Source organism: Myxine glutinosa, chromosome 8 (genome assembly GCF_964187855.1).
Source record: "Myxine glutinosa chromosome 8, kmMyxGlut1.1, whole genome shotgun sequence".
Taxonomy (NCBI): Eukaryota; Metazoa; Chordata; class Myxini; order Myxiniformes; family Myxinidae; genus Myxine; species Myxine glutinosa.
This window is the reverse complement of record NC_136268.1, coordinates 16,715,372-16,739,783: the sequence shown is the minus strand read 5'-3', so window position 1 is coordinate 16,739,783 and position 24,412 is coordinate 16,715,372. Positions and strand designations below refer to the sequence as shown.

At 44.9% G+C, this 24,412-nt stretch overlaps 1 protein-coding gene across 2 annotated transcripts in view; it reads left to right on the top strand.

Annotated features, from left to right (window-relative positions):
- LOC144893225 (fibroblast growth factor 4A-like) overlaps nucleotides 1-24,412 on the top strand; it is a 426,289-nt gene that overhangs the window by 345,379 nt on the left and 56,498 nt on the right. Inside the window, exon 3 of one of the 2 annotated variants that reach the window (XM_078782962.1) lies at nucleotides 9,061-9,125. The exons of the other annotated variant lie outside the window; for it this stretch is intronic. Coding sequence (XP_078639088.1) covers nucleotides 9,061-9,108 — 48 coding nt within the window. The 3' untranslated portion in view covers nucleotides 9,109-9,125. The remainder of the gene's footprint in view (nucleotides 1-9,060; nucleotides 9,126-24,412) is intronic. 2 annotated transcript variants of the gene reach the window in all.

The window sequence follows — 24,412 nt, the reverse complement described above, 5'->3', positions numbered from 1 at the left end:
CTCTTATGGTTAAACTGCCAAAATCAAGACTCTCTGCTCACCTTCACTCTTTCATTCCTATTTTCTCCTGCCTATGGAACAAACTCTCCCACTCTCTTCAATCCCACTCCTCCCTCCAGGTCTTTAAAACAGCTGTTCACCACCATCTCTTATCTTCCCCCATCCAAAACCTTGATCTTTTCTACCCCCGCTAATTTCACCCCAAAGCCTCTTTTTTGAAATACCAACTTCTTTCCTGGAAGTCCTTGGTGTCCTTGTGTTTATACTTCTCCCACCCCCTACCCCCCCCCTTCCCACGCCGCCTCCCCCCCCCCTTCCCACGCCGCCTCCCCCCAAGCCCTCTCCCTACCACACATTCCCGATGTCCCTCACAAATGTTTTGTTTATGTGCTTCCCCTTCTCTCCCCATCTTGTCTACCGCTCCCCTTTTTATATATTTTGTTTGTTTGTCTGTTTGACTTGTTTGTGTGATAAATGTTCGCTCTTTCACGAGCCTCGATTATGTATACAAAAAAAAATAAATAGTCTTATCTTTATTCCCGAGAAATACTTTTCACCGGATCATCCTCATATGATCACAGGTACACACTTAATCCGACATTTGGTCTAGACAGGTCCTCTACTTATTTACATCGAAATGGTTCTTGCTACCCACGACAACCGAAGTATGATACCTATACAGATCTACCTAAATCTATATATGCCCCTTACCCCAAAATTCATAACAATATTCATTCACATTGACAAATGAACTCACTTATTTGTATACATAGTCGCGGCTTGTAGAAATCTAGCACAGTGAATGGATCATGAGGTAACAGACAAAAACAGGATGCAAAAGTGGACAAAATTCATGCTGTGCAGAAAATGAATACGGAAGGAAACTCAAAGGAGGGAAAACTAGTAAATTGGAAGGAGGAGGGATTTGGATGCGGTTAACGAGGTTAGAATAGATCATGACTTAGGATTGGGAATGATTTGTGATGGTGGTGAACAGCAGTCTTGACGACCTGGAGGGAAGAATGAGATTGAAGAGAATGTGGTAGTTGATTCCACAGGTGGGAGAAAAGAGGAAGGGATGAGTGGAGGTGAGTAGTGATCCTGGATTTGGTAGTTTCACGAGAAGGGGGTTGATGGTGGACCATGAGAGCCCTACAGAAACCTGGTGGGGACAAAACACAGAAAGAGCAGAAGGTGCAAGACCAGAAAAAGGTGCTGGTAGAAGACAGAAAGACCTGTCTGCAATGTTGAAGTGATCGACCCATAGACTCAGCTTCAGCGTGGGAGCTGAGTCCAATGAGCTTGAAGGCCTTGGTTTATACAGCATCAAGCTGAGCAAGATGTAAGGCAGGGGAGCCAGCCTAGAGGGGAAAGCAGTACTCCATCAAGCTGTGGATGAAGGCCTTTTAGGTGGATAGGAGTTCAGGTGTGCCAAGGAAGGACTTTGTGTGATGGAGGATGCCCAGTTGGCTGCTGGCGTTGGAGGTCAATTTTGAAATGTGGCTTGCCCAAGAAAGAACATGGCTGATCGTGAGACCCAGGAGTTTGAAATACTGAACCTCCTCATGAGGCTTGTTTTTAAAAAGTATATAGGAGGGTTTGCCAGATGGTCATAGAGAGTGCCAGAGATAGAGAGTGTGAGATTTGTCAGGATTGAAATACATTCGAAGTTTTTGACCAGTTTGTCATTTTTTTCAAGTTCTGAAGAGAGCAAAGAGGCTGCAGGTTGCCTGTCCGAAGGATGAGGAATGTCATGGCAGAGGGTGAAGTCATCAGCAAAGGGATAAATAGGATTATTCAGAGAGTCAGGGAGATCATTGATGAAGATGAGGAATAGGACTGGGGTCTTCAGCCTTGACGGGCATTGGAGATGAAAGGATTCCATTGAGTGCCACACATTGGCTTTGAGAGTAGAGGAAGAATAGAGGCTATGAGAGTAGAGGAGCCATGTGTGGAGTTGGCCTTGGATTAATTTGGAGAGTAAGGCATGAGGCCTGACTGTAACTAAAGCATGCGCTATGTCCACAGAGATGGCCATGATCTCATGTCTGACATGGTTGGCCTCTATACATTGTTGGGAAAGTCCAAGGACTTACAGTCACGTGAAAAAGTAAGTACACCCCATGTAAAGTTTTGACTTTTTCAACATATTTCAACATACAGCTATTTGATCTTCATTTAAACAATATTGATAGATAAAGGTGATATAATATAACAAATATCATGAAACATTTACATTTTGTAGTCCATTGTATAATTTAAATAAACATAAATGCAAATTTCGCATGTGGAAAAAGTAAGTACACCCCGACATTTATCACTACTTCAAATACCTAAAATTAGAATCAGGTGCACCAGCTCAGGTGCAAATGATTACAACATCATTAGAGAGGATCTTGGAGGAACCTGTCTTATTTAAACCTCTGACATTTAGTTTGGTTTGCTCTTTGTTGTTGAAGTTGATTCAAGTTGTTGAAGTTGTTGAAGTTCTTTGTTGTTGATTCACCCCAGATACACTTTTTTTTTTTTCTTTTTTTTTTAAATTCCAACTTCTTTCCTGGAAGTCCTTGCAGTGTTCATATGTTTTATACCTCTCCCACCTCCCCTCAAGCTCTCCCCCGAAGACATTTCTCCCGATGTCCCTGCTCTCAAATGTTATGTTTGTGGCCTTCCCCCTCTCTCCCCATCTTGTCTACCGCTCCCCTTCCTTTTTGTGTTTTATGTGTCGGTTTGACTTTTTGTGTGATTAATGTTAGCTCTTTCACGAGCCTTGACCTTGTATACAAAAAAAACAAAACAAAAAAAGTGTGCGGCGTCACCATGCCTAGATCAAAAGAGCTCTCTGAGGCCTTCAGAAAGAAGGTTATAGATGCCTATGAGTCTGGGAAGGGATTTATAAGATCTCCAAACAATTTGAAATCAATCATTCAACTGTCCGGAAGATCATCTACAAGTGGAGAAGATTCCAAACAACTCCCAACTTGTTCAGGCCAGGCCGCCCCAGCAAGTTCAGCCCGAGAGCAGAAGGCAAGATGCTGAAAGAAGTCTCTAAGAACCCCAGAATGTCATCACGGGACCTACAGGTAGCTCTTGCCACTGTTGATGTCAAAGTGCACGAGTCTACCATTAGAAAGAGGCTGCACAAATTTGATCTACATGGGAGGTGTGCCAGGAGGAAACCTTTGCTGTCCAGAAAGAACATCAGGGCAAGTCTAAAGTTTGCCAATGAACACCTCGGCAAAGACCAGCACTTCTGGAACAATGTGCTCTGGACAGATGAGTCAAAGGTAGAACTATTTGGCCACAGTACCAGAAGACATGTTTGGCGAAAACCAAAGACAGCATTTGACCACAAGAACCTGATACCAACTGTAAAGCATGGTGGTGGAAATATTATGGTTTGGGGCAGTTTTTCTGCATCAGGGCCTGGGCAGCTCACCATCATAGAATCCACTATGAATTCTTCATTGTACCATAGGGTGCTTGAGGATAATGTGATGCCATCTGTCGGAAATTTGACGCTCAACCGAACGTGCACCTTGCAACATGACAATGACCCTAAACATACCAGTAAATCCACCAAGGAATGGCTGAAAAGAAAGAAATGGAGGGTTCTGGAATGGCCAAGTCAAAGCCCGGATCTAAATCCCATCGAGATGTTGTGGGGGGATTTGAAACGAGCTGTGCATGCAAGAAACCCCTCAAACATCGCACAGCTGAAAGAATTCTGCATGGAGGAGTGGGCAAAAATTTCTCCCAGTCGATGTCAGAGACTGGTAGACAGTTATAAGAAACGCCTACTTGAGGTTGTTTCTGCCAAAGGGGGCAATACCACCTATTAGAGCCAAGGGTGTACTTACTTTTTCCACATGGGAAATTTGCATTTATGTTTATATAAATTATACAATGGACTACAAAATGTAAATGTTTCATGATATTTGTTATATTATATCACCTTTATCTATCAATATTGTTGAAATGAAGATCAAATAGCTGTATGTTGAAATATGTTGAAAAAGTCAAAACCTTACATAGGGTGTACTTACTTTTTCAGGTGACTTAGTCTGAATTAGAGATTCCAATGGAGTGACTTAGTCTGAATTAGAGATTCCAATGGAGTGACTTAGTCTGAATTAGAGATTCCAATGGAGTGACTTAGTCTGAATTAGAGATTCCAATGGAGTGACTTAGTCTGAATTAAATATTCCAATAGAGTGACTTAGTCTGAATTAGAGATTCCAATGGAGTGACTTAGTCTGAATTAAATATTCCAATAGAGTGACTTAGTCTGAATTAGAGATTCCAATGGAGTGACTTAGTCTGAATTAGAGATTCCAATGGAGTGACTTAGTCTGAATTAGAGATTCCAATGGAGTGACTTAGTCTGAATTAGAGATTCCAATGGAGTGACTTAGTCTGAATTAGAGATTCCAATGGAGTGACTTAGTCTGAATTAGAGATTCCAATGGAGTGACTTTGTCTGAATTAGAGATTCCAATGGAGTGACTTAGTCTGAATTAGAGATTCCAATGGAGTGACTTTGTCTGAATTAGAGATTCCAATGGAGTGACTTTGTCTGAATTAGAGATTCCAATAGAGTGACTTTGTCTGAATTAAAGATTCCAATAGAGTGACTTAGTCTGAATTAGAGATTCCAATAGAGTGACTTTGTCTGAATTAAAGATTCCAATAGAGTGACTTTGTCTGAATTAGAGATTCCAATAGAGTGACTTAGTCTGAATTAGAGATTCCAATGGAGTGACTTTGTCTGAATTAAAGATTCCAATGGAGTGACTTAGTCTGAATTAGAGATTCCAATAGAGTGACTTAGTCTGAATTAGAGATTCCAATAGAGTGACTTTGTCTGAATTAAAGATTCCAATAGAGTGACTTTGTCTGAATTAGAGATTCCAATAGAGTGACTTAGTCTGAATTAGAGATTCCAATGGAGTGACTTTGTCTGAATTAGAGATTCCAATGGAGTGACTTAGTCTGAATTAGAGATTCCAATGGAGTGACTTAGTCTGAATTAGAGATTCCAATGGAGTGACTTAGTCTGAATTAGAGATTCCAATAGAGTGACTTTGTCTGAATTAGAGATTCCAATGGAGTGACTTAGTCTGAATTAGAGATTCCAATGGAGTGACTTTGTCTGAATTAAAGATTCCAATGGAGTGACTTAGTCTGAATTAGAGATTCCAATGGAGTGACTTAGTCTGAATTAGAGATTCCAATGGAGTGACTTAGTCTGAATTAGAGATTCCAATAGAGTGACTTTGTCTGAATTAGAGATTCCAATGGAGTGACTTAGTCTGAATTAGAGATTCCAATGGAGTGACTTTGTCTGAATTAAAGATTCCAATAGAGTGACTTAGTCTGAATTAAAGATTCCAATAGAGTGACTTTGTCTGAATTAGAGATTCCAATAGAGTGACTTTGTCTGAATTAAAGATTCCAATAGAGTGACTTAGTCTGAATTAGAGATTCCAATGGAGTGACTTAGTCTGAATTAGAGATTCCAATAGAGTGACTTAGTCTGAATTAGAGATTCCAATGGAGTGACTTAGTCTGAATTAGAGATTCCAATGGAGTGACTTAGTCTGAATTAGAGATTCCAATAGAGTGACTTAGTCTGAATTAGAGATTCCAATAGAGTGACTTAGTCTGAATTAGAGATTCCAATGGAGTGACTTAGTCTGAATTAGAGATTCCAATGGAGTGACTTAGTCTGAATTAAAGATTCCAATAGAGTGACTTAGTCTGAATTAGAGATTCCAATGGAGTGACTTAGTCTGAATTAGAGATTCCAATGGAGTGACTTAGTCTGAATTAGAGATTCCAATGGAGTGACTTAGTCTGAATTAGAGATTCCAATGGAGTGACTTAGTCTGAATTAGAGATTCCAATAGAGTGACTTAGTCTGAATTAGAGATTCCAATGGAGTGACTTAGTCTGAATTAGAGATTCCAATAGAGTGACTTAGTCTGAATTAGAGATTCCAATGGAGTGACTTAGTCTGAATTAGAGATTCCAATGGAGTGACTTAGTCTGAATTAGAGATTCCAATGGAGTGACTTAGTCTGAATTAGAGATTCCAATAGAGTGACTTTGTCTGCATTAGAGATTCCAATGGAGTGACTTAGTCTGAATTAGAGATTCCAATGGAGTGACTTAGTCTGAATTAGAGATTCCAATGGAGTGACTTAGTCTGAATTAGAGATTCCAATAGAGTGACTTTGTCTGCATTAGAGATTCCAATGGAGTGACTTAGTCTGAATTAGAGATTCCAATGGAGTGACTTAGTCTGAATTAAAGATTCCAATAGAGTGACTTTGTCTGAATTAGAGATTCCAATAGAGTGACTTTGTCTGAATTAAAGATTCCAATAGAGTGACTTAGTCTGAATTAGAGATTCCAATGGAGTGACTTAGTCTGAATTAGAGATTCCAATAGAGTGACTTAGTCTGAATTAGAGATTCCAATGGAGTGACTTAGTCTGAATTAGAGATTCCAATGGAGTGACTTAGTCTGAATTAGAGATTCCAATAGAGTGACTTAGTCTGAATTAGAGATTCCAATAGAGTGACTTAGTCTGAATTAGAGATTCCAATGGAGTGACTTAGTCTGAATTAGAGATTCCAATGGAGTGACTTAGTCTGAATTAAAGATTCCAATAGAGTGACTTAGTCTGAATTAGAGATTCCAATGGAGTGACTTAGTCTGAATTAGAGATTCCAATGGAGTGACTTAGTCTGAATTAGAGATTCCAATGGAGTGACTTAGTCTGAATTAGAGATTCCAATGGAGTGACTTAGTCTGAATTAGAGATTCCAATAGAGTGACTTAGTCTGAATTAGAGATTCCAATGGAGTGACTTAGTCTGAATTAGAGATTCCAATGGAGTGACTTAGTCTGAATTAGAGATTCCAATAGAGTGACTTAGTCTGAATTAGAGATTCCAATGGAGTGACTTAGTCTGAATTAGAGATTCCAATGGAGTGACTTAGTCTGAATTAGAGATTCCAATGGAGTGACTTAGTCTGAATTAGAGATTCCAATAGAGTGACTTAGTCTGAATTAGAGATTCCAATAGAGTGACTTAGTCTGAATTAGAGATTCCAATAGAGTGACTTAGTCTGAATTAGAGATTCCAATAGAGTGACTTAGTCTGAATTAGAGATTCCAATGGAGTGACTTAGTCTGAATTAGAGATTCCAATGGAGTGACTTTGTCTGAATTAGAGATTCCAATGGAGTGACTTCGTCTGAATTAGAGATTCCAATAGAGTGACTTAGTCTGAATTAGAGATTCCAATGGAGTGACTTAGTCTGAATTAGAGATTCCAATGGAGTGACTTAGTCTGAATTAGAGATTCCAATGGAGTGACTTAGTCTGAATTAGAGATTCCAATGGAGTGACTTAGTCTGAATTAGAGATTCCAATGGAGTGACTTAGTCTGAATTAGAGATTCCAATGGAGTGACTTCGTCTGAATTAGAGATTCCAATAGAGTGACTTAGTGTGAATTAGAGATTCCAATGGAGTGACTTAGTCTGAATTAGAGATTCCAATGGAGTGACTTAGTCTGAATTAGAGATTCCAATGGAGTGACTTAGTCTGAATTAGAGATTCCAATAGAGTGACTTAGTCTGAATTAGAGATTCCAATGGAGTGACTTCGTCTGAATTAGAGATTCCAATAGAGTGACTTAGTGTGAATTAGAGATTCCAATGGAGTGACTTAGTCTGAATTAGAGATTCCAATGGAGTGACTTAGTCTGAATTAGAGATTCCAATGGAGTGACTTAGTCTGAATTAGAGATTCCAATAGAGTGACTTAGTGTGAATTAGAGATTCCAATGGAGTGACTTAGTCTGAATTAGAGATTCCAATGGAGTGACTTAGTCTGAATTAGAGATTCCAATAGAGTGACTTAGTGTGAATTAGAGATTCCAATGGAGTGACTTAGTCTGAATTAGAGATTCCAATGGAGTGACTTAGTCTGAATTAGAGATTCCAATGGAGTGACTTAGTCTGAATTAGAGATTCCAATGGAGTGACTTAGTCTGAATTAGAGATTCCAATGGAGTGACTTAGTCTGAATTAGAGATTCCAATGGAGTGACTTAGTCTGAATTAGAGATTCCAATGGAGTGACTTAGTCTGAATTAGAGATTCCAATGGAGTGACTTAGTCTGAATTAGAGATTCCAATGGAGTGACTTAGTCTGAATTAGAGATTCCAATGGAGTGACTTAGTCTGAATTAGAGATTCCAATGGAGTGACTTAGTCTGAATTAAAGATTCCAATGGAGTGACTTAGTCTGAATTAGAGATTCCAATGGAGTGACTTAGTCTGAATTAGAGATTCCAACAGAGTGACTTAGTCTGAATCCAAATTGTTGATCTTGTTGAGATGCGGTTGTTGGAGAAAAGGAAGGATTTCATATCAACTGCAATGATGGGTTCCAGACTTTGCTGATGATTGGAAGTAAGCTGATAGGTCAGAAGCTAAGGGGATAAATATTTGCTCATTTTTTATGCTGTGCTGTGATGTTGGTTGATTGCTGTGATGAGCTAGCGCAAATTATAGGGTGAAAAGTGCAGAGAGAGGATGTTCAAGAGCAGCCAAGCATGTTTTTAGGGCAAGTGAGCTGAAGCCAACCAGTCCAGTAGTGAAGTCAGACTCGAGGGTTGAAAGAACCTTCTCAGCTACAAAAGACACAGAGTCCCAGAGCAGATGGCTATGACAGGGAAGGGTAGGAACCAAGAGTGAGGGGTTAGGGACACAAGGTTTGGAAGCAGATACATAATTGAGGCATTCGGCCTTCTCACGAGCAGAGTCGTTGTGGTGACATTTGAGGTGCGGGTCGGGATGGATGGCTAGCATAAACCAGAGACAGACTGAACAAGGTGCCACCAGGTTTTAGATGAGGGAGACAAGCTTGTAAGTTCATTATTGAGGTTGGAAAGATGTTGTTTCTCGCTCTTCTGAGTGTAGACACATACTTGTGGACTTTTTTGAAATGCACTGAGATTGACTTTGGTCGGATTTGCCTTCCAGGAAGAGAAGGCAAGTTGTTTCAGAGCAACTGCCTCACCACAGGATTGAAGAACGCCGGGAAGAAGGTAGGATAATTGAACACGAGATAGGATGAATGTGTGCATGGGAGAGAGCAGGTTTCCAGAGAAGAATTCCCAGGCTGAGTTTACATCAGGAGCAACAGATATGGGAAACCAGTCCTGAAGTGAGATGGTTGCTTGTGGTCCCTGCTTGAGTGAAATACCAGACTCACTGGTGAGAGATGTTGACTTTCACAATTGCATATGATCAAATGAACCATTTGGAGCAGGAGAAGAGCAGGAGACATTTGCAGGGAAAAAATACATTTTAAAGAATAGGAGTGGCAAGAAATTACGCCAAAACAAACCAATACTTTATAACCACTGAACTCCTGCGGAACACCATGGAAGTCGGTTTTTATAATAGGAAAGTTAGTATAGGAAATCAGGGATAAGTAATAAAATTATTACCAGATTTGCACAGTTTTTATATTTTAATGTAACTCATTGTACTAATATTTATGGTATGTTCAGGTTCCTGTATAACAATTTCTGTCAAATACAAGGTTATTTAATAATCACATGCTCGTCCCACATACGCAGGTAAAGATTAAAACACTTCTCCGTCAGAATGAGTAGGTGAGTGGCAGCAGCATGGCCATAAATCTCCTGTTTTACAGTGATGTAAAAGCGACAAATATTTGTGTTATGTTCCATGTCGGCCACCATGCCCAGCAGGCAAAGTGCGGGTAGAAGGGGGGTGGGGAGAGACAAAGAGCTGCTCCTTTTTTATCTGCAGAAAAGACTGGCAGCTTGTTCGTGTTGAGGCAGTGATGCTTGTGGCAAAATTGATGGAATGCGACCAGATCCTGCCAGGTAAACATCCCACAGGGGTACAATTGCCAAGGCAGCTCAGGAGGTCCACAGTGACCTGACACATCTGACACTAAAGAAGGATGGAGGTCCTTCAAGTGATAAACCAGACTTGCAGTCGATGTAAATCAGGTGGACAGGACCCTCTTTGAGGCACGCTCGCCAAGGCGACCTATATCTTAGGAGGTATATAATAGAGGTACAGGGCCTTCAGAAAGTATTCACACCCCTTGAGTTTTTCATATTTTGTTGTGTTGCAGCCTGAATTTAAAATGGATTAAATTGAGTTTTATTTTGTCACTGATCTACACAAAATACCCCATTATGTCACAGTGGAATTTTTATATTATAATTTTTTTAACAAAATGATTAAAAATGAAAAGCTGTAATGTCTGCAGTCAATAAGTATTGTTATGTCGGTAGGGTAGCAATATGTAGAGCCAGATAGATCTGTGTAGGTAGGTATTCGTCTGTCGTGGTAAGGAATCTGCCCTGTAATAAGTTCTTCATGTGTCGGCGTTTTGTCGGTTAAGAGTATACCTGTGAGCATACCAGGATGTTCGAGTGAGAAGTAGCGTAGGGATTAAAGAGTAGCGCCCCTGTGTGTCCACACCTGGTAGCTAAACCTTTGTCCCTTATGGCAATGCACACCAACATAGACATGTAGTCAGTTCCATAGTGCAACACGAAATAATTCCCTTCCCTGGCATGACTTTTGAAAGACGAACAGGCAAGGAATCCAGGCCAGGGCACCGCAGATGATGGCCGCCGCCAATTACACCAATTACACCTAGCCACATCGAGTGCCACGCGCTATGACCACGGAACAAGGAACGAGTGAAGGGGCAGCGCGGTCGGCATGGACCTCCAGCCGGTGACTCGGTGGAGGGCACTGATTGGGTCGCGCGCCGGGGCTGACGTCACCACCGCGGGAAGGTTATTTAAGGGAGCGCCGAACGCTGTCTTCTGTCTTGCAGCTTTCTTGCGGGTCTTGCTTTCTTGCGGTTAGTGCTCTTGTTTTGCACAGATAGCCCTTTTGGACATCCGGCGCTTCGTCTTGCGCAGCCCGAGTTGAGTTGAGTCATAGCCCGAGTGGAGTTCGCTTGCTTCTTGCACGTTTGCTTCGGGAGAGCTGACTGGGACATGGCAGGCCGATCGTGTGTGAAGATCGACCTCGCTTAGAGCCGCTAGCCTGCGTTGGACGCGTGGTGCTTTTCCTGCTGTGGGACCTCGTGGTGCTTGGAGCAGTGCTTGTGCTTGGAGCGGTGCTCAGTGCTGTGGTGCTGGAGCGAGGGACCGCGTGGGTGCATCGGGGCCGAACGTAGCCGTGTTGGACGGCGGACAAGACAAGACGACAGGACAGATAAGGCCAATACCCTCGGTTTGTTTTTTCATACCTGTGTTTTTCATTCCTGTGTACAGAATCGTCATTTTTTTCGTATCGTGTATTCTGAGGCCTAGTGTAGTACTAGTAGGCTACCATGTCAGCCCTTGGCTTGAGGCTTTTTTTTTTGTCTCAGCGGTTCTTCGATCGCGCTGCAATCACTTTCGGTCTCTGTTTTTCACGGTCTTTTCACCCCATACTTCCTTGTTTTAAAATCTCAAAAAAAAAAAAAAAAATTCCTTCTCTGTTCTTATCCGTTTGTTCGTTCTTATTTGTTCGTTCGTTCTTCGACCACGTTGTTCGTGATCACGTGATCATGTTGTTAAAAAATGTTTCATCTGTCCCCTGAAGAACTTTATTTTGTCATATTCTATAACACCTTTTTCTTCTTCTTCTATAATAGGATGCTTTCGACTTGCTCACCAAATGTATTCATTCCAAAAATAAATTCCATCTCTTACAGTGCATCTTTCATTCATTCCCTAAACTCTCCAGAACTCCACCCATCCTTCAGCGTCCTCAAATGTATTTTTGACTCGAATGTCTCAAGAAACTCATTTTGCAATAAATGTTCGTTTCCCATTAATCGTACACTTTTCAAAATCCAATCTCACCCCTTCCCTCCAAATCTTCCCCATCACCCATCTCTTTCAAATCTTCCCCCTTGCCCCTCCCCCCCCAAATCTTCCCCATCACCCATCCCTTTCAAATCTCCCCCCCTGCCCCTTCTCTCCTAAACTCCCCCCACACCCCTCCCCTCCGAGACTCTCCCTCACTCCTCCCCTCCTAGACTCCCCTCTCACCTCTCCTCCTCAAAGCGTCCTCCCCGCTTCTTCCCCCTTCCAACTTTCACCTTCTTCTCCCTCAACCTTCTGCCTCACTCTTCCCCCTCCTCAAATAACACCTCACTGCACCTCACCCAATCACCATCAAACCTTTTGTCTGCCCCATTCTTCCCTTTCTCCAAGCTATTCTGTAATCTCTGACACACCTTCAACAGCTCTCCCTGCCTCTTCCTCCTCTTCCACATCTTACCCTACCGCTCCCCCCCCCCCTCTGTGTTCTGTATGCGATGCTCCCCCTTCCTCTTCCTTAACAGTATGGACCAAACATCCGGGGCCTTCGCTCAAACTTAACTGATCTCTCCATACAGGTTGCTTCTGACAAACCAGATGTGATCTGCTTAACAGAAACTTTCCTCCTTCATGATGTCTCTGATTCCTTGGTATCTTTCCCAGGTTACTCCCTCCTCCGGTATGATAGACCTGAGCCTCGTCCTGGAGGTGGGGTTGCTATCTTTATAAAAAAAACTCTCTTCCTCACTCGCCCTGCACTGCCCTCTCTCCACCTTACCCCCAGGCATACCTTTGGCTACGGCTTCCCCTTCGCTCCCACCTTTTGTTCATATGTGTGTTGTACCGTCCACCAAACAGTGATGACTCCATCTACATCTCGCTGTCTGATAATATGGACCAACTTCTATCTACCCATCCCATCTCTCTCTTCCTCATATGTGGTGATTTCAACTGTCACCATGCCAGTTGGCTGGGGGTGGGTACCTCTCTCACCAGCCATGGCTCTTCAGCAAAGGACTTCTGTGACTCACTGGGACTAACACAATCTGTCAATTTCCCGACCCGGATCTCAGTCAACGGAGCATCTTCTCTTCTGGACTTGGTTATGACTAACTTCCCTGAAAATGTCTGCTGCTCTTCTTCTGCTCCAATCGGCTCTTCTGATCATGTGCTTGTTAAAGTGGACATCTCTCTGACCATTCTCAGAGAGCCTCCTCAGCGTCAACGAGTCTGGCATTTCACTCAGGCCAACTGGCACGGTCTTCAAGCAGCCATCAATCATCTGGACTGGTCTCCCATCTCTACTGCCTCTGACATCAACTCATCCTGGGAATTCTTCCAAAGTAAATTGCTCTCTCTCATGCACAGATTTATCCCATCTCGTCTTAAGTTGTCATACCCTTCCTCCCGTCCATGGTACACGGAATCTTGTGGTGACGCTATTGCCCAGAAACAACTTGCTTTCATCTCCTGGAAAGCAAATCCAACGGAAGGAAATTTCATTTCCTTTCACAAAGCCCGAAAAAAGTGTGTGTCCACCCTCAGGAGAGCCAGGAAACAATATCTCTCCGTTCTCAGGACCGAACTCTCTTATCTGTCTCCCTTTTCCAAATCCTTGTGGTGTCTGGTCAAATCTGTTTCTGGTGTTTGTTCCCCCTCCATCCCCTCCCTCACCTCAAATGGCCAGACGGCTGACTCCGCACGTGAAAAAGCCGAATGCCTCAACTCTGTGTTTGCCTCTAAATCTTGTGTCCCAAACCCATCCCTCTCTGTACCCACCGTACCCAGTCGTACCCAGCTGCTCCTGGACTCTGTGTCCTTTCCTCCTGACAAGGTGGAAAAGTTTCTGTCAACCCTCGACTCTGATTCTGCAACTGGACCTGACGGCATCAGCCCACGGGTCCTAAAATCATGTTCTTCCGCTCTTTCACTCCCTCTATCTGTTCTCTTCACCCTCTCTTTTGCTCAAGGTCATCTTCCATCTGATTGGAAATCTGCCAACATCACCGCTTTGCACAAAAAGGTGCAAAAACAGATCCCAGCAACTACAGACCAATCAGCCTTCTCCCAATTATCAGCAAAGTCATGGAATCCATCATTGCTTCAGATATGAAATCTTTCCTCTTCTCCAATGGCTTGATCTCTGATCATCAATTTGGTTTCAGACCTGGACACTCCACTCTGGACATGCTGCTTCTGCTTTCTCAACAATGGATGGAGGTCCTCAATGCCAAACAGGAAATTAGAGCAGTCTCCCTTGACATATCATGTGCCTTCGATACGGTCTGGCACCCCGCTCTGCTCACCAAACTCTCCTCTTTTGGTATCCATGGAAATCTCCACGCATGGCTGGCGGATTTCCTCTCTAGTCATAGTCAACGTGTGGCCCTGAATGGGTTTCTCTCATCTCCTCTTCCTGTTCAGGCTGGAGTTCCCCAAGGCAGTGTTCTGGGCCCTGTGCTTTTTCTGGTCTTCATCAATGATCTCTCTGACTCTCTTGAAAATCCTCTCTATCTCTTTGCTGACGACTCTACTCTCTGCCGCTCCATTCCTCATCCCTCAGTTCGGCGGTCTGCAGCCTCCTCACTCTCTGCAGACCTTGACAAAATCACAGACTGGGCAAACAAGTGGAACATGTCTTTCAATCCTGACAAATCTCACACTCTTACGATGTCTCTCCGAAAAGACCGACTGGACAACCCTCCCATCCACTTTCTGAATAATCCTCTCCAAGAAGTTCTGTCACTCAAGCTTTTGGGTCTCACTATCTGCCATGATCTTTCCTGGGAAAACCACATTTCAAATCTGGCCTCCAAAGCCAGTCGCTGACTGGGCATCCTCCGTCGTGCGAAGTCCTTCCTTGGCACACCTGAGCTCCTCACCACATACAAGGCTTTCATCCGCAGCTCAATGGAATACTGCTCTCCCCTCTGGGCTGGTGCTCCTGCCTCACACCTAGCTCGCCTTCATGCTGTTGAAACCAAAGCATTCAGAATCATTGGAATCTCCCGCGATGAACCTAACTCCAAGGGCCTCTCACTCACTCACCGCAGGCAGGTTGGTGGTCTTTTCGTCTTCTACCGACTCCTCTCTGGCCTTGCCCCCCCAGCTCTCTCTGGGCTCTGTCCCGCAAATATTCCTACAGGTCGCACAAGATCTGCCTGCAACCCTCTTATGGTTAAACTGCCAAAATCAAGACTCTCTGCTCACCTTCACTCCTTCATTCCTCTTTTCTCCCACTCTGGAACAAACTCCCTCACTCTCTTCAATCCCACTCCACCCTCCAAGTCTTTAAAACAGCTGTTCACCACCATCTCTTATCTTCCCCCATCCAAAACCTTGATCTTTTCTACCCCCGCTAATTTCACCTCAATTCCACTTTTTTGAAATACCAACTTCTGTCCAGGAAGTCCTTGGTGTCCTTGTGTTTTATACTTCTCCCTCCCCCCCCCACCCCCCCTTGCCATGCCTCCTCCCCCCGGGCCCTCTCCCTTCCACACATCTCCCTGCTCTCGGATGTTGTGTTTGTGTGCTTCCCCTTCTCTCCCCATCTTGTCTTCCGCTCCCTCTTTTTGGGTATTTTGTTTGTCTGGTTGATTTGTTTGTGAAGTAAATGTTCGCTCTTTCACGAGCCTCGATTCAGTATACAACAAAAAAAAAAAAAAAAAAAAAAAAAACATTTCCCAATTACACGACGAACGTGTTCTTTTATTAATTCTCCCCTCGTATCTTTTCTGGAGGCTGGTGCGTGGGATCCCAATATAGAATTTAGTTTATTTCATTGCCGTCGCGTTTCATTGTTATCGGGTCCGTGAATAAATCTTTATTTTTGTACATTTTAATTCGGTGTTGCATGGATTAATTTCCCTGCAGCTGCCGTCGTTTCACCAAGGTAAGTGTTTTTACCTCAGCCTTCCATTTTCCTTCTTACTCCCGCGTTTGATAGTCAAATCCGTGTTCGGTCGTCGCCTCCATTAAATCCGTTCAGGCCTATCCGCGACCTTCTGGTGTTAACCAGAGTCGCACGACAACTGGTGTCAGGAGTGGGATTGAACCCTAAAAAAATTACTGTCAAGGAGTGTGGAGAATTTGGAAACAAAAGTTTTTGTAGTCGGAGGCGAAAATTTTGTTTCGTCGATTGGGCTTGCACGACCTGAAAGGTGCGTTCATCGGTTAATAAATTAAATTTATAATCGGTTTATAATAAATTAAATTTAATCGGTTTTTGAGATAAAACACGAGCGGGAAACGACCTTCATCAAAGCGGATGTCGAAGGTCGGTAGAATGGAGGAAGAGAGGATGGAAGATGCGGGAACTAGTGGGAGTGAGTCAGAAGTAGTGGGGGTAGAGGGTAGTGTTGGAACTTCACCTGCCAGAGGGACGGCCCCGATGGATTTACAAGCCATGTATGAAAGACTAATGAAGGGAATAAACGAGCACAGTGAGTGAACCAGTAAAGAAATGAATGAAAAAATGGATGCTCGGAGTGAGCGGATGGAGAATAAAATGGAGGGAATGAGTAAAGAGATGGGAGAAATGAACAACAAAATTGAGGAATTGAATAACAAAATGGACTCCCAGGGGAATGAACTAAAAGGAGACATGAGGAGATTTGGGGCCGATGGGGCCCAGGAGAAGCCAACGGTGGCAAAATTTGAATCGGAATGGGGGGAAGGCAAATTGGGAATTGCACCGGGAATGGCAAATGAAGAGGTGCCCACAAGTGAGCGGGGAGTGCCCACAGGTAAATGGGGAAGATTTGATTGTGGCATGTGAATAGGTGAATGGGGAATGCTTACAGGTAGATGGGGAGACTGCAAATGTACAGGTAGAGGTGGAGTGCCAAGAGGTGAATGGGGAATGTGAAATTGGTAATAGGGAATGTTTCTTACCTGGTGGCCTGGAAGTTTATTGGGACCGGGTGGATGCCACAACACCCCAAAGGGGGGATGGAATTGAATCCTTGCTGTGCCAGGGCAGTGGTTCAGAGCAAGAGGGGGTAACATTATTGGGGGTCCGTGCGATGGAACCGGACCGGGTATTTATTGGGAAAGAAGGCCTGTCGGGGCCAGAAAGGATTTGTGGTGATAGTAAGGGAAACATATGAAAATCTGTTAACTAAATTGTTACCAAAAAATTTCTTCACCAATATGTTTGTAAAGGTGTGTAATAACATGTGTTAAAATGTTGAAGGTCAACTCCCGTGGGAAACCCAGAAAAAAAGCTGTTGAATTAGGGTACCGAAAAATTATTTTCGAGAATTTTTATTTTTTTTAATCGGCCCTTAAGTAACTTATGAGGGGTCAAATAAGGGTTTTTCATGATTCTGAGTTGATTGTTAACATTTATATTTCACCACAGACACTCCTTTGTGGAAAAATAATTTCTAAATATATCTCATTTTCTACTTTGCAGGACATGGAGTCTAGCAATATGGATGAAGACGTTACTCCACCTGTGCTCAATTGCTTCATCTGTGCACGCTCGGATACACCAGCTGAAAGGCTCATACAGGCAACTCCAAAGGGATACTCAACTTTATTGAAACAAGCAGAAACTGTCGAAAATGTTACTGTTGTGGAACGTATGAAGGAGGCTCAAAAGGAAGGAAAACTGAGGTACCACCAGAAGTGTAAAAATGATCTGTACAACAACTTTGTTGCAACCACCAAGAAGTCAGCTCAAGCATCAAAGGCAGAGAAAGAGTCATCAAAGTTGAAGAGAAGACGCACTACTTGTGAGTTCAGTTCATCAACTGGCTGCAGTTCTAGAAGATCACAGTCAGTTGACCTCCTGTATAAGGATGTATGCATTCTTTGCAACCAACCAGCCCGGCTCTACAAAAATAATCCAGCACAAGCTAGAAAGAAATACAGAGTGCCAGATAATTTGACTGCAGATACACTGAAGGCAAGCTTGCTGAAGACAGCACGGAGTCGCGGGGATGACTGGGGCACTGAAGTCACTGGACGCCTGGAAGGGATCAACGACTTGGTAGCAGAAGAAACACTGTACCATTTGCGATGCAAACTTATGTTTGCGAGAGGTGACAGTTTGTCCAAGACTGATGAGGAAGGAAAAAGGAAGAGAGGACAGAGGAGTATTGATGAGGAGCGAGAGGCAGTTTTTATTGAATTCTGCGAATGGTTAGACTCAGAATTAGAGCATGGGGTAATGAACATGGACCAAGTCCATGAAAAGCTGCAGGAGTTTGATCAGTCACCAGAGAAGAGCCTTTCTTATTCAAAGCATTGGCTAAAGATAAAACTTCTAGAGAAATACGAAGACACCTTGTATTTCACATCACAGGAAAGAAGGGCAGATGTACTCTGTCTCAAAGATGGCACCGACAATATTCTGCGAGGGCATCATGCTAATCTTGACCATGGAGATGAGAAGACTCAGATCATAAAGACGGCACTCAAGTTCATATCCAATGATATTGCCTTGATTGATTTAGGTCCAAAGTCATACCCCACCACACACAGTATGACTGACATCGATAGTCAGCTGACACTTGTTCCTGCAAGCCTTCAGATGTTCTTGAGACCGATTGTCAAGACAGACGAAAGAGTTGCCGTTTGGGGGCAGAATTTTATTAAGGCCTGTCGACCTCGGTCTGGAGTATTGCCACACCAAATGGGGCTTGCCATACAACTTGATGATAGATTTGGGTCAAAATGGATGCTCAACAAGTTCCACCGGCTGGGATACACTGAGTCTTACACGGAGACACAAAACTACAAATACTGCTTCCTTAATAGTAGGAGTGGAGATGATGTTCCAGATACTTCTGGCACTCTTGACACCATTGTGGAGGAAACCGATGAACAGATCAATGATGAGGTTGCGGTTGATGCTGCGCTTGAGGATCAATCAGTGATGACAGCCAAAGTGCCAGCCAGTGAAAGTGAATTGTCAAGTAATGATCAGGTGGTCTTTATGGAGGTTGGGGAAACAAACAATGCAGTCACTCAGTTTGTTGGAGACAATATAGATTTAAACATTGTCTCTATTCACGGAAACACTCCCTTTCACTCAATGGGTTGGATCGAAGTCACCTCTCCGGCACCACCTTTGCCAGATCCACAGACAACAGCAGCTTTCCCCCGGGTGAAGTTGAAGGCACTCGACAAAGCTAAGATCCTGAGAGGAACTGAAGTAAAGATTATTCCATTTACGAACAGGAAACAGATAGGAACGAACGCGATCATGTTTCTCCCCCTCGCTGAGCTTTCCTCCTCCCTGGCTCATGATCAGCCACTCCTCACTCCAGGTGACACACTCTGGGCAGCGGGGTGGGTGATCAAAGCCAACGATCCTGAGTTCCCACACTCCAACTGGAATGGCTGGATGAAGAGAATCCATGCTAATGATGCAAAGCATAGCACACAGATCGAGTTCCTCCCAGTTATTGAAGGAGACCCTAATGACCTCAACACCATCTTCACCACTCTGAAAGAGTTGACACGGCGCGCTGGGGTCGCTATAGTGACCTTTGATCTTCCGATTTGGCTGAAGGCTGTGAATATAATAAAGCAGGCAAATCTACCCGTCATTCCAAGGTTAGGTGGTTTTCATCTGCTGAAGTCTTATCTTGGATCAATGGGTAACATCATGGAAGATTCTGGACTACTAGATGTGATCCAGTTGATCTATCCTGGAAGTACGACAGCCAACCACATCATGGATGGAGGATGTTTTGACAAGGCAATCCGTGTTCACCTCCTCATCGATGCAGCCATCTATCAACACATCATGAAACTTGCCTTCACTGAGGAGGAGCGTGGTGACATGAAGACCTTCATGGAGAAGGTGGCTGATGGGAAGATGGGAGCCAGACACTCAGACCCAGTAGTGCCAGTTCCAACACTGGACCCCACGGCTCCTGAGGAGCTATTGCAGTTCACCAGCTGTAATTGTCATGGAGATTGCAGCAACCGGCGATGCAGCTGCAAGAAGAATGGGGTCACGTGCATCTCGGCCTGTGGAGTCTGTAATGGCATTACATGCAGAAACTGCAGTCATGATGTTGTTGAGTCTGAAGAAGACATAGACAATGACTGTTGAAACTTCTGACATTGTGAATGAGAAATAACTCTTGAGTATTATATATGTATGTGAAATAAAAGCTACTTTGTGTGTAAATGTAAAAGTGAAAATATAAATGTTAACAATCAACTCAGAATCATGAAAAACCCTTATTTGACCCCTCATAAGTTACTTAAGGGCCGATTTAAAAAAATAAAAATTCTCGAAAATATTTTTTCGGTACCCGAATTCAACAGCTTTTTTTCTGGGTTTCCCACGGGAGTTGAACTTCAACATTTTAACACATGTTATTACACACCTTTACAAACATATTGGTGAAGAAATTTTTTGGTAACAATTTAGTTAACAGATTTGTGAAATATCTCATAAAATGCCCTTACTATGATGATGGGAATGATGATGAGGATGATGTGATTCAGCGGCTGGAGACCTGGGACAGTCCCATGGAGGTGGGGTTTGACCAGGCCCAAAGGAGTTTGGGGGAGGAGGTGAGTCGGTCCGAAGTTGGAATGCCCAAGGGGACCCTCACCGTGCTCACCGATTGGGTAACAGAGGCACCGAAATTGCAGAACCAGCTGGGGGAGTGTTTTGGCTCTGAGCTGGATTTGGACCTTGGGGAGTCGGGAGATCGAGCCTCCGACGATTTGGTCGCCGTAGGGAATTTGGACCAGCTGCAGGGAGGGGCAGACCAACCTGAGTGAGTTGTTACCTGCAGCTGCGGTTTGGGACAGGAGATAAAAAAAATTTAAAAGAAAATCTAAAAGAAAATTAAAATGGGAAATTGATTTGGAGCAGCCATGGAGGGAGTTGGTCCCCAGGCTGCGGGATTTGGACCAGGAGAGGTCAGTGGAGATGGCCTGGGGGAAAAGTTGCCCCTTCCGAAATTTGGGAATGCCAGCCAGCTGGGGGCTGTGCTGGCGAGATTTAGACGTTGGGTCCAGCCATGGGTTTCATGGTACGACCTGGGCCCCACAGGGGGTCTGGTGGAGTGTGGCGTCCCTTGTCCGTCGGGGCGCCGTCCGAGCTGGTGGCTCGGGCTGACAGGGTCACCGGACCCTGGTGGGGTTTAAGACCTTCAGGGGGTCCGAGGTGGTTTCTCAAGACTGGGATGGCAAATATTGAGGACCACTAGGGGGAGGTGTTGTGGGTCACGCTTTGGTGGTGGCACTGCGGACGACCAACTTGGGCCTGATGTGGTGACCACCCGGGCATGCGGCCTGACACCCTCCTCCTGACACTCTGGGACAGCCGGCATGTGGTGACCTGCCATGCCATGCTGGTCTATGGACGTGGGTTGAACAGCATGGACAGGGATGGAGATAGCCTGCCGGACAACCATTGGGGCATCTGTGGAACATGATGGTGAGAATGATCTAACACAGATGTCTCGTTATGATTTATGGACTCTCGGTTTGCGAGGGGAGCCATGGGAGTGATGAATCGGGAATTTGTAACGTGCCGAGCATATGGGCCATGCTCGGCTGGCATGTGTATGGCAAAGCATCTTTCTTTGGTGAGTTATTAAAATGTGAAAAATGTTTGGCATGGGTAATCTGTGGGTTAGATGCAAATTTAAGGGTGAATTTTGTGAAGAGAAATGGTGGATACTGACTGCAGTGTCACCGTTATTGAACCAGGTGTGTAGACCAAAGTGTTGGAGGCTGTGATAAAATTGATAGGGTAGCAGGACACAGCTCTCAACAGGTTGCGGGGGCGACTGTGCTGATATTTGGGACGCGGGATCATGGGGATGGAGTTGGGGGCCCGAAGGTCAACGTGGTGCTGTGCTTGTCCGAGGTGTGTGGACCATGTCTTCTGGGTGGGTCTCCTGGTGGAGCATGGCTGTTGACTGGACCTTGGTGTGGTCAAGTGTGGGTGAGCACTGGGGGGCTGCGGATCTGTGGACTGGGGGACGAGAGGGCGGCGTAGGTGACGTGAGGGGAATGCCACGCACTGTGACCGTCTCCCCCAAGGCCGAGGTTGTGTGTGCGGTAGTGTGTGTTGTGGCAGCAGGTGCTCACCCCATTGGCCAGCTGTGGCTGGTGCAGCCATGTTCCTCGCAGGGGGGCCGAAGGATGGATGGTGGGTCGCACCCTTGTGGACGCTCATGGGCCATGTTGGCGTTTTGACTGCTCACCTTGTCCCGATGGCCATTGCATAAGTAGAGGAGCAGAGCTGTCGTAGCCACAGGTAGTTGTTTAGAACACTTCACCGTTGGATGCGGACCCATATACCTGCAGGTGTAGTGGGAACAAAAGAGAAATTTGGTGAAATTTGGTAGGCCCAATGAGAAATTTTGGGATTATATGGGTGGATGGCACCTTTGGACTTGACCAACCGGAAGTTACCTGTACATCAAGGTAGAGGTAAGGCCTTGATGGTTACTGTCCCAGTGTCCCAGGCTTCAGGACTTGCTATAGAAATTTTGGGGACATGTAATTTGTAGTTGGGAGGCGGGTGAGAGTGATGACATGGTCGGTGAGGGGGATGGAATGTGTGCCACAGAGTCTTGTGGGTGACGTTTGTGTTAGTGTTGTGGTTATGTGTTTTCATGTGGTCGTGAGATTGGAGAAATATGAGTGAGTGATGATTGTTGAGTTTTTGAAATGTGCTTGTGGAAAATGTGATTTGAAATGTGAACTGGGATTTCACATTGGCCATGGCCATGGCAACCCTTGTAACATCTTTTTCACCATCTTTGGAATTGCGCTGAGTTGTGTGAGAATTGAATGGCAGCGGGGGAGGAAATGTGTTTTGGGGTCTTGTGGGTGGGGAAGGTGTGTGTGTCCGCAGGTACAGATCAGGCTCTGAGGAGCGATGCCTGCGGCCCCCCTCTGCGGCAATTACCCCTGGCAGCCAGTGGTATCTGGAAATTGGAGCTCGTCGGTGGAGGGTCTGGTTGGGCACCGTGGGGTAACGGAGATCCCCGGTGACCCGTGTAGCTGCGCGGAAGCAGGAGGCCACGGAGGAGCCTGGTGTGTGGAGACCCTCACCGGCAAGGTAATGGCGGAAAGGGGCTGTTGGGCTGTCACGGGGCCAAGAGGTAAAGGGGTGGGGGGGGGGGCAATGAACTTGTGAGTCGGTTGACTTGTTTTTGGGACTGCGGGCACCACAGCCTGAAGCGCCCCCACCATCTTTTTGTGCGGTACCTCCCCGCTGCCTAGTAGTAGAAATGACATGCACACACGAATGACATCAATGCCATGGTCCTGCAGGGAGGGTGAAATAAGTGCTTGTAATGATTTTGTGTGTGATGACTATGGAATGAGAATGAGTGGTTAAGGGGTTTGTGTCGAATGAATGAGGGCGAAATCCACCGAGCCATGTCACTCACCTGTAACATCTGGACAGGGCCTGGGGAAATTTAGGGGTACATTGGGATGAACATCCTTGGTCCATCCCCTACCACTGGGGGACGCGGTCTGTAGACTGTGGTTGTACAAATGTATAGAGTTTTGAATTTTTGCAAGTTAAGGGTAAGTGTTGTGGTGAAGGTAGGATTTTTGAGTGTTGTTGTTTCCTCCCTCCGCAGGAACGACCAATGAAAGGATTGTAAATATTTGATTGCATGATGTTAAGGGGAATTAGCATGTTAAGAAGCACAGGTAGGAAGTCCGACTCACTTCCCACAGCCCTCCTGATTTATTTCATAGGTTAATTAAGTGTGAGACAGTAAGTGTTAAGGCTGGGATGGTAGCGCCTGCAGTGAACCTTGCAGGAGCTATGGTTCCAGGTGCGGGGCTGTGTTATGGCGGTAGGGTAGCAATATATAGAGCCAGATAGATCTGTGTAGGTAGGTATTCGTCTGTCGCGGTAAGGAATCGGCCCTGAAATAAGTTCTTCATGTGTAGGCGTTTTGTTGGTTAAGAGTATACCTGTGAGCATACCAGGATGTTTGAGTGATAGGGATTAAAGAGTAGCGCCCCTGTGTGTCCACACCTGGTAGCTAAACCTTTGTCCCTTATGGCAATGCACACCAACATAGACATGTAGTTAGGTCCATAGTGCAACACTAAATAATTCCCTTCCCTGACATGACTTTGAAAGACGAACAGGCAAGGAAACCAGGCTGGGGCACGGCCGATAATGGCCGCCACCAATTACACCTCCGACAAGCCTAGCCACATCGAGTGCTACGCGCTATGACCACGGAACAAGGAACGAGTGAAGGGGCAGCATGGTCGGCACGGACCTCCAGCCGGCGACTCGGTGGAGGGCACTGATTGGCTGGCGTGCCGGGGCTGACGTCACCACCGCGGGAAGGTTATTTAAGGGAGCGCCGAACGCCGTCTTCTGTTTTGCAGCTTTCTTGCGGCTCTTGCTCTCTTGCGGTTCGTGCTCTTGTTTCGCGCAGCTAGCCCTTTTGGGCATCCGGCACTTCGTCTTGTGCAGCCCGAGTTGAGTTGAGTCATAGCCCGAGTGGAGTTCGCTTGCTTCTTGCACGTTTGCTTTGGGAGAGCTGACTGGG